The sequence below is a fragment of the Montipora foliosa genome, chromosome 14, assembly GCF_036669935.1.
Source record: "Montipora foliosa isolate CH-2021 chromosome 14, ASM3666993v2, whole genome shotgun sequence".
Classification (NCBI taxonomy): domain Eukaryota; kingdom Metazoa; phylum Cnidaria; class Anthozoa; order Scleractinia; family Acroporidae; genus Montipora; species Montipora foliosa.
The window spans coordinates 5,104,740-5,115,884 of NC_090882.1; the positions used below are offsets into that span (position 1 = coordinate 5,104,740).

The 11,145-nt window shown below is 38.3% G+C and overlaps 1 protein-coding gene across 3 annotated transcripts in view; it reads left to right on the forward strand.

Annotated features, from left to right (window-relative positions):
- Positions 1 to 10,854, forward strand: part of LOC137984693 (TNF receptor-associated factor 2-like) — an 18,965-nt gene extending 8,111 nt beyond the window's left edge. The window contains exons 3-7 of one of the 3 annotated variants that reach the window (XM_068831941.1): positions 1 to 41; positions 613 to 777; positions 3,019 to 3,096; positions 4,691 to 4,768; positions 7,833 to 10,854. The exon at positions 1 to 41 is cut by the window's left edge and continues 67 nt beyond it. In XM_068831941.1, the coding sequence (XP_068688042.1) occupies positions 1 to 41; positions 613 to 777; positions 3,019 to 3,096; positions 4,691 to 4,768; positions 7,833 to 8,957 (1,487 nt within the window). In that variant the 3' untranslated portion in view covers positions 8,958 to 10,854. The remainder of the gene's footprint in view (positions 42 to 612; positions 778 to 3,018; positions 3,097 to 4,690; positions 4,769 to 7,832) is intronic. The other 2 variants (XM_068831943.1, XM_068831942.1) reach the window with 2 other exon arrangements.
- The last annotated feature ends 291 nt before the right edge of the window (positions 10,855 to 11,145 follow it).

The following is an 11,145-nucleotide window of genomic DNA, read 5'->3' on the forward strand; positions in this document are numbered from 1 at the left end:
ATGACAGCTGCCAATGGATTGGCGAGTTGAGGAACATTGAGGTGTGGTACACTAGCTTACTTTGAATAAGACTGGTATAGAGTCGCCGCGCAAGCGGTTGTGGGATTAGCTGGGAGAACGCGTACTATTGGGCAGGAGCCCATGAGTAGGAGCTTGCCTCTCTCATACACGCCCTTATGAGTCAACCTTTGCGCGTATCATTCTATTTTTAGAACGCCACGAGTTCCTCGGCTCTGCACGCACTGTTTTAAAAGACCAATCAGAGTAAAGTCATTGTCTAACGAAGATAAATAAAGCAGTAAAACTGTATTTAAATCGTGCAAATTGATGTAAATTTATGAAAATGCGAGTCTCCTGCTCAAGGGTTCGTTCTAAAAACAGAAAGATACGCGCAAAGGTTGACTCAAAGATCTACTGCATATGGAGGCTCCTACTAATGGGCTCCTGGTATTGGGACAATCGCGACCCCCAAATTTGACATTTTCTATGCCCTTTATTCCTTGACCTATTTCAGGTCCAATTTATTGCTTTGTATAATCCTAGCCAGTGACTTTGGTAATAAAAAGGTTTATCATAGTCTGGAAGGATTTAATACTTGATATCATCCCTTAGGCACACAAAAATAGCTGCCCGTTTGTTCCTGTAAGCTGTACTAATGAACTCTGTGAAGTCAGTATGTTACAGAGTGAACTTCAGCATCACCTGGATATGGAATGTCCCCGAAGGTTGATTACTTGCCAGTACTGCCAGCAAAACTATGTTTGGTGTGATGAAGAGGTATTTATTTCTACGCAGCCCTTTTTTTACTCTCAGCTGAAAACGGAAGTTCATCGTCTTGTTAGGCTCGAATCATGTTAGCTTCATGAATGAACACATTATACAAGTCAACCTACAAGTATAGTTAGTTAAAAGTTTTCATCCAATAAATATAGTCTGTCGGAATGTATAAAACCTATTCACCTTGAATTTAAGACTTACTATAAACCTTTAATCCAAGCTTGGACCCTAAAAAGATGTGTCCTCTCTAAATTGAAAAGGACGATGCAATAGACCATATTCGTATTATCAGAACTGAAATGGAACTAGCTGCAATGTAGGCTAATGCGGGTAAACCTTTTCAAATGCAAATAATTTTTATTCCACCGCATTAGCCTCCACTGCAAGCTTGTTCCAGTCCAATACTGAGAACACGACATGATGGTCTATTCGTATGGTTTTTTTTTCACTTGAGTTAACGCTCCACGAGTTAGGGGAAAACAACAATTACTGACTTTTGTGTACGTCTGTTGTTCTAGATAAGGGGTTAGTGATATGCAAAAGGCACAATTCAAAACATTTAGCTATCAGAGGTTAGGGCTACTTAACAACAGCAACAGGAACTTAACCCCTGCACTCATCCGTTCGAGAAGGCGAGAGTTCGGGATAGCCAGTAATACCTATAAAAATCCAAGGGAAGCGAGTTCCTTTTCGCTATAGAGAGACGTTCGAGATCGCGTGAGGCTACTGTAGCAACAAAAGAATTTCTTTAAACATTTATTTATTGTCACAACAGCTATAGACATACATATAATAGTGCTTATATACATATAGTGAAATAAAATCACACAAAACGTCATGCAAGATATTTTGATTTCAAGTTAAGAGATACTACGTTTTACGCTAGTTATTTACATAAATTATTAATGCAATGCATTTCAAGAGAGGTTATTCTTAAGGTGATTCCTCAGAAAAAAAGTTGTCGAACGATTTTCTTGAACTTTCCCTGAATGTTCCTTACTAATTCCTGTTTTGAGAACTACAATAAAAAAGATATGTCACCGTGCTTGCTTAAGAGATACAATGGGCCAATCTTACAGCATTGATGCCTGTACTGATACTAATCACTCGAGTTATTTCATCGGCTCAGGGTACATCTCGCGGTAGCTAAACAAGAGGGTTTTTAAAGTAACACTTAAAAAAAACTTGATGGGTAGAACGTCTAGAGCATATGGAACACTGTCTTATACAGTCTATGGAAAAATCACTCAACTTAAAACGACGTCGACTCAAAACGTTTCTCGAGTCGTTGTTTTCAAGATCATAATTTACATCCCTGGGTAAGGGGCTTTGTGTATGTTTTTAGCTATATCTTTTTTTCCTTCCGATAATTTTTTTTAAAATGTTTGGTTTTAAAGGGGTTATATAATATATACACCAAAATTATGGAGTAAAAAAAGATAGGTCACCGTGCTCTTTTAAGAGTAAAACACCATCGTACCTGTCTATCTCGATTATCGTAGATAGAAACAACATGTTCTCGGAATGCGCGCACTTATTCCCAAAGAATTATGGGTCATTTACAACTTCTCTCACGTGTTTTGAGAACTGTTTCAGCGTGTATGATCGACTTACGCCATACTTACAATGTTACAAATTTGATCCAATTTATAAATATTGACACACCATATGCGCAGTACATGATGCGCAGTGCAATACTGAGGAATCACCTTAAAGCGAGACTATTTCCACACAAAGACGTTTGTGTCCTTATTGTGGAATGAAATTTGCTCTTCAATTTCCATTGAGTTCATAATTAATTGTATATTCACTTGCAGCTGAGGAAGGTTGTCCATAAGCCCGCAGTTGTATATGTAATGTCTAGCTATGAGGAATAGGTGATGAAAGAAAAGATCTTTTACATCCTCAATGAGACCACAACAGAGGGACAAAGAAGCAGAGACATTTTATAAATCTTTGAAGTTTTGAGAAATCCCCTCGAACATGCTCTTCTAGAAGTTCTGAGTGTGTTTGCAAGTCCAAAATAGAGGAACGAGAGTTTCTTTTCCAGTTTACTTTTAAGATTACTGAGTATGTCTCTCTCTTCCAACCACCTTTCCTGACTTCTTGATTGTATAGAAACCTTTTTCTTTACTAGAAATTCATAGATTTTCTTAGAAACTTTGGCAACAAAGGAAGTTTGTTGGTCGTGAAGCGTACTCATATGGCATTTTTATTGATTTCGTATTGATTTTCGGCCAGGAACACTTCAGTAGCTGCCAAAAGTTTCCCTGCATCTGTCCTCAGAGTTGCGGTCAAACCAGCATTCCTAGAAACGAGGTACAGTGTACTGTGGATAATACAGACGGAAGTTGGTGTTGAGATGGTTCAATACTTTAACTGCACCAGAAGCTTACTGCACTCAGACACTTCGCGCCCGGTTCCCTTAAAGAACCTGCTTGCATAATTAATTGAAAACTGCTGACATAAATACTCACAATAATGCAGTATGGCAACGGAGTGATCTGCTGACTACTGACTTTATATTCCCTCAAAAGCAGTAACCATGCACTTTCTTTCGGTAATATTATACTACAGCTTATACTACAGCTTAGTTACTTTCCTAACATTGTTCAGGCAAACATAGTGGAAAAAGAGTTTTAGATTTTAAATTTCCCGTTTTTTCGAGTAGTTTCGTCCAAGATTGCAGATGCTTAAAGGGGCTAGGTCACGCAATTTTAGGCAATTTCAGCATTGATCAAATGGTCATAGAATTAACTGAAATAACAAAATAACGGCTCAAAACTATAGAAGAACTCAAACAAAACACAGGAAAGCTAAGAAGGGACAAGGATGGACAAAACTGGGGAGGAATGAAATGGATTGCATTTGGCTAAATTTGAAAAACTTCGGTCCACCTTTTTTCAGATTTATATCAGTTGATATCAAAATGTCATTTAAACATCTGGAAAATCATTCACAATTGTTATGTGGCCGTTATTTTGCAAATGAAAGACCCTTGCTCTGCCAATTTGACGTTTAGAGCGCATAACTAACAAAATTAAACAAAATTACCTAAAACAGCGTGACCTAGCCCCTTTAATCCTGTAATGATCGAGAACCTAAATGGACCTTATCGAAATTGAGCCTGCAGGAACATTTTCTTTTGTTTAAATCTACATGCGAATGACCCCTTAGCTTCGTTTATGTGGCAAAACCGCTGATAACTCCGATAAGGGCTATTGACTTGTTGCGTCTATACAGTACAGTTTCATTCACACCTCATCACTTATACAGAACAAAACGTTAGAGGAAAAGTTGCAACTGAGCGCGCTGATTGGCTATCAGCAACAATACTGTTGGCTCAAGTAAACTGGCCAAAATAGATGTCGCTTTTAACAAAACATGTTCCTGTGCTCTTCGCTAACCTGGCTGAGTCAAAACTCAAGGAAGGGTTACGTTTTTGCAAACGTTGGCCTTGTAGCACTTATATTTGAACAGACTTAACTGATTAGAGTGTAGTGTGAAGTGCTAAGTTTCTACCACATATAAACACATGTGAGCGTTAGCCCTACTGATGGAAATGGGCCCATACAAGGACAGAGAAAAACTCTGACCAGGGTGCGAATTGAATCCACGACCTTAGGGTTAGATCACCGCTGCTCTACCGACTGAGCTGCTAGGTCAGACGGGAGCAAGTTGTGGGAATTGCAGATGTCAAATTCATGGCAATGAATATGTACAAGTACAAGGAAGGGTTACGTTTTTGCAAACGTTGGCCGTGCACCACTTGATATTTCAACAAAATTAACTATTGTAGGGTAATCTGAAGTGCTGTTTTCTACCTATGGAAACGCTCACATGGTTTACAACTCAGTCAAAACTCAGTTTCGTTGCATAGTCATTGACAACTGACCAATTCTTGCTTTTCTAGATAAACACACATCTGGAGCGATATTGTGATCTCACGAGCGTGGCTTGTTTATATTCACATGTAGGATGTTCGGTTATGGTGAGTAATTGTTCCCGTCCCTCAGTCGTCAAAATGCATTTTCGATTAAACAATCATTCTACAGTTAAGATTTGGGAAGTCTTCCCACTCTTTGCCTATTTTTTGAACAAATTTACGGCTATTGTCTTCTCTTGAAAGAAAAAAGGAGATAAAATGTTCACAAAAGCACGTAACGTTTTGCACTTCCTTGTCACCTTCAGATCTATGTGTGATTAGTAAAACCCGAGTTGGAGGTCACTTGGTAGAGCACTACCACAAAAACTTAACGTAGTGCAAAAAGGTCACGTGACCTCCAACTTAGTATAAGAGCGCTACCATATTGTCATCGAGGCTGTCTGAGTGAGTGAGTGAGTGAGTGAGTGAGTGAGTGAGTGAGTGTAAGATTTGAAAGCCTGCAGCGCGTGTGCATGAATTACGAAACTAATGAATTTTCTTGAATTACAACAATTGATGTTTGTTTGCGGCCCACTTGTCGCCTTTTTCCGTTCTTAATTTTCGTAATGAAAAGAGAATGAATTCTGTTTGAGAACGTTATTGTCAAATTAACAGACATACGCCTTATATCATAATCACTCTTTTCACGTTTACGGAGATCGTCACGCAAGTTCACATTCCACATACATTCTGCAGGTCAAATAAACAAGAAAAAAAATCACCAGTCGGCTATAAACACCGGGTCAACCTCTCTGCCTGCATTAAAAAACATTCAGCAGTAATTTCTTCGCAACGGAAAGAAAAACAGAAGAAAATTATTTTTACGTGAAAGATGTTATGCATCATCAACCGGAGACTCGGAAAACCTTCCGATCCCTAGATGGGATTTGAATCCACGACCCTCCGTGATCTAGTACGGATGCTCTAACCACTGAGCTACTGGAGACTCTGCGGTGAGCAAGGTTGTAATCTTAATGTGACTGCGTGATGCAGTTAGCGAATTGTTATCAGCGATAAGCCTTAATGTGACTGCGTGATGAAGTTAAGACTCATATATGGTTAAAATTAGACTACGATGCAGTCGTAGTCTATACCCACATTACACCCTTGCTCACCGCATAGTGTCCAGTAGCTCAGTGGTTAGAGCATCCCTACTAGATCACAGACGGTCGTGGGTTCAAATCCCATGTGGGGCTTGGAATTTTTCCCAGTTCCCAGTTTCCTTATGTTATATCAATGTTAGCTGCCTTTGATTCTTTGCTCATGGATAATTATCATGCATATATTTTAACAGTTGAACTTTACACAGTAGCAATATACTGTCTACCTAATGGGAGTTGTAAAATTTTTGATTCTCATGGCAGAGATTTGTTAGGTATGGGACCCATTTGCAACATGTACTTCAATTGAAATAGATTCGTTAATGAATTTGGTACAACATTTTCAGAATATATGTGCACAAACATCTGTTACTTATGAGATTAAAATGTGTTAACATTATTAAAATGTAAAGCAACAGTGGAAGCATTGTTCATTCATTATATGTTCGAAACCAAAATTTTAGACCCTAGGAGCACCTCTCAAACAGTTGATAGTATCATTGAGAATGGAAGAGCAATTTATCAGAAATGTTACTCCAGCAAAATATGTTTTTATTTCTGATTTTCTAAAGAAATTAGACGTAGGCCGCTGGCCATGGAAAAGTTATTCATAGAGCAAGATGTCAGGGTAATTTATCAGTTGTAATGTGGTTCCCAGTAAACAACAGCTTAAAACTGACATTTTTGATAATAAGGAAAGCAGCACAGGCTTTTTGATGTGAATTTCTAGCTACAGCATTAGTTGTGTTTTCCAGTGGTATGCAAAGCAAAAGATGAGTTACCACGTTCTTGTATACAGTGGTTCTGAACCAAAAAATGTAACAAAAGTATTTTCAAATGTAGATTCTGTTATTGATCTCTTTTGTTCTATTATTCAAAGTAAATTTAATTGTTTTGAAGCAAAGTATGAGGTTGCATTCCTTAGATGTTTATGTGAACTATCAAATATAGAAAGGAAACAAATAATAAGAAAGCATAAATCTACTTCAAAAATTGCAGCAAACTGAAGAAAGAGGAGAGACATTTACAGTCCAATGGACCCAGAGAAAAAAATAAGAACTTCCTTCAAATTGTTTTGAAAAGTACAGGTTTATGGACCCATCGAAAAAAACAGACTCTTTCAAATAAAGATGAAAAGTATAGGTCAATGAACTTACACGATAAAGAGCAACTTCTCTCAAATAGATTCTTGTAACACCTATATACCTTGTTTTGTGGTGTACAATAACATTATTATTATTATTATTACTATTATTATTATTATTATTATTATTATCATTATCATTATTATTATTATTATTATTATTTAACATCACGTTCTGGCTGTTGTCATTGCCGTCTTTTCTTCTGATAGGCGAGTCATAACAAATGACCAAAGGCTGACAGAATTGTCTCTTCTTCACATTTCCAAGACTTTCCTCAAAATCCTTGCAGTTCCCAACAAAGCAGTTTTTTTAATTACTCCAACATTGAATGGTTTCCCTAGCTTTTCAATCCACCTATCAAATCCTTTGGTGAGTTTCCACAATCTTCCGATCTCTCTCTTCAAGTCCTGGTATTTTTCCCCCTTTTCCCTTTCTTTTTCCCCTACTCTTACATCAGCTGGTACAGCAATATCGATGATTATCCCCTTTCGCTCATTTTTGTTAATTGCAATTATATCTGGTCTTCTTGCCTCTATCACATTGTCACACTGAACATTGATATCCCACAAAACTTTGATTTCTTCATTTTCTACTACACCTTCTGGGATATGCTCATACCACTTTTCCGTATGCTCCAACCCATTCTTCTTACAAAAATCCCAATGAACTTTCTTTGCTACATTGTCATGTCGTCTCTTATATTATTATTATTATTATTTTTATTATTAAACTGTCAGCAAAAGTACAAATAACCTGGCAGCGCATGAGTATAGGCTACTAAGAGCCTCTTGTTATGACTTAAATCCGCTTCGTCTGGCTAGATAACGTTAGCTCTATTACATAGGACCTAATCACTGTTTTTGTTGTTATTGTCGTTTTTTCCAGGTTCCGAGAAGTGCTCTTGAGCGACATTTGCAAGCCAGTATGGAAACGCACTTATCCTTTGCTTGTCAAAGACTTCAAGAACTGCAAAATAAACTGGTCATCACAGACAAAAGGTTTGAAGAACTGGAAGCTGAGCTGGTCAGGAATAACGACCTTGAAGAGCTACGTAAATCAATTATGGAGAAAATAGGACGACTGGAGGCATCGCTTTCGGCATCAAACAAGACTGAAATTGCAAACACCAACAGAAAGGTGGAAAAAGTCGAAGCTGCGTGTTTTCGAAAACAGCAGGAAAATGACGAGTTCGTCGAGAACACTCGACGAATCTTAGAAGAACTACAGCGTGAAGTTGATGTTGTAAAGCGAAGGCTACAGGAGCAACTGAGCACACCAGTGGGGACTGGGACAGAGCCTCGACCTGGTACCTCCCTTAAGAGGCCGACGATGCTTACGCCGACTGCACCGCCTTATCCGCGTCCAGCCATGCGTCTACCGCGTCTAGACCATCGAATAAAGAAGGCAGGTTATGAACGGCTGCCAGAAACCATGGAGGATGGAAGTGAAAACATGAACGATGACAGTCAACAAAATGCACTTAGCATTAACCCACCAAACGCGTTTTCTCAAGAACTGTCACCTGAAATTTATATCACTAACAAGTTCATCTGGAAAATCACCCAATTCGATGATTGCCTGCAGAAAGCTAAGAACGATTCAAGGAAATATTTGCTGAGTGATCTGTTTCAGAGCGGTCCATACGGCTATAGGATGTGTGCAGAGGTTCACCCCAATGGACTGAATGAAGGACAGGATACACATTTGTCGATATTTGTTTGCCTTTTGAAAGGTGAATATGATGACATATTACCCTGGCCTTTCAGTCAGAAGGTGAAAATTACGCTTATGGACCAGCAACCAAATACGTATCTGAGGAGAAATATCCAGATGACAAGTCTTCCAAGGAATAATTCACACCTGACCCGATGTTACTCGAAACCGTCAGAAGCGAGCCCGCGAAATGTCGCGTTCGGGTTTTGCAAATTTATCTCGCAAGAACGTTTGAAAACTAAACGCTATCTTGTCAACGACACGATTTTTGTGGGCGTGGAAATTGATCCTCTTTAATTCGGCTCAGTATTTCATGTAAATGAGGTATTGTGTCAGAGATACTCGGTTAAAAACTTGGTAGTTTATACAACGCGGTGTAAGCCACGCAATTTGATTGGTTTAGAGGAGTTTCGACTAAAGTATAGGTGAACGAATGACGTCATGAGTCGAAGAGAGTAAAAAAAACAATGTATAAAAAAAGATTAGAGGAGAAGTGTTCATTCTGGTCAACATAGATGATTGCACTCTTGCTTTGGATTTGTAAAAAACTTAGCAAAGCTCCATAGGCGCGATAAGTCGTTGCGACACGTCGCGGGGACAAGTCGCCGTAACAATTCGCCTCGTGTAACAGGGTTAATTTTGTGATTGGTCTAGTGAAAAACCAGTTTGAATTTGTGCCACTGATCGCAGCAACAAAATTAGCGAAAGCAGTGTTGCACCGTGTGTACACTTCCGGCAACAAGTCGCTGCGACAAATTACAAATGAACCAATGAGAGAGCCTCATGTTTTTTTTTTTGTTTTTTTTGGTTTATTTATTTATTTATTTATTTTATTTATTATTGACTGCATTACACTACTAACACTACATGCTACTTACTCTATTAACAATACTAATACTACCTACGACTCGGTAATTATACTATTCACAATTTTAACATTACTTACAACAAAGTGCTGAACTTATCACAATCTAATCACTACTTAAAACATGGTATTAACACTGTTTACAATGCAATATTTGCGTGGTTTACAATACTAATACTAATATAAATTACGGGACGCATAAAATACAATAAAGTTACTTATACAGGCAAGGCATGCAATGCAATTACTAACTACAGGAACTGACTTACTGACTAACTAAAGGTATCCAGAAATTTACTCAGGTAAGAAATTTGGCCCACTAAGCAGAGGAATTATTCGTCATGATAGCGATATATTTTTCTATGGCGATTTTATCATGTACAAGGGTGATGAAATCCGCAAACTGCGGTCTTTTATCATCTAAGGCATTAGTATAAAGAAAGTATTTTCCAATTAAGATTAAGTGATTGAGGGTTAAACAAGATGACCAGTCGTCAAGCACTCCATATATTATTTCATCTTTAGAAAGACTAGATTTCTTTTCTGGAGAAATCGAATTAAACCAGGTAGTAAACTCAGACCAGAAAGATTTCGCAACATAACACGAAAAGAGTAGATGAGAAATCGTTTGTTCAACATTAATACAATATGGGCAGTAAGGGTGTGGTTTTTTCTTCATTTTGTGTAAAATGTTATTTGTATATAGTATATTATGTATTATTTTGTACTGAAAAATGGATAGTTTCACTTCTTTCGTTACACGAAATGGCAAAGAGTAAACCCTTTGTCGCTTTTGTTCATCAAAAACGCACTCTATTAATCTTTTTTCTGCAGTAGGTGGACACTGCTGTCGGCTAATCAGAGTATTGTACACTGTCTTGCACGTGAGCTTATCGATTGCTAGTTGAGTGCTTATCAGGGCATGTTGATGCGCGTCTCTTTTTCGGCTATTATTCCGTTGCTCGTCTCTTTTTATGCTTTTTTTCCACTGATCAGGTATAGCCGATAGCAAGCTACGGTAGCCCAGAAAATTACAGAGAGCGTCATGTTGTATTCGCTGGTCCAAGCGTCCAACAGCTGTTACATACATGACCTACATTGAGAAAACAAAACATTCAAGCTAAAGAGGTCTATCACGTGCACTATGAGGTCTCTTAAGTTTGACTTAATAAATTCAGTCGCACTGTACAGACGTGAGTGCAAAAGAATTAATTCAAGACTAAGTGTGAGTTTACATTGAGATTGAGGTATGTAGGGGTCACTTTTACATGTGTAAAATGTAGAAATGATGACCTTTGTACATGCATATTTAACTTATTGTAGGTATCACGTCTTTTTTGTTGTGCATAGCTGACTCACTGACTGTAGTGTGACGTCACAATTCGAGTTCAAGTGCAATGACAGCTATGACAAACTGGCTCTCTTTTTTGTTCACAAATGCCCCCGCTCCCCTCTGATCAATAGGGAACTTAAGCAACGACGACGGCGACGGCACCGAGAACGTCATCTCAAAATATAAATTCGCGTCATTGTTATCACTTCGTAAACATGTCAACCCTTTTAATATGACAAGGGTGTGGTAGTTCCTCAAAAACGACATTGGTCGGAACGGCGCTTAAT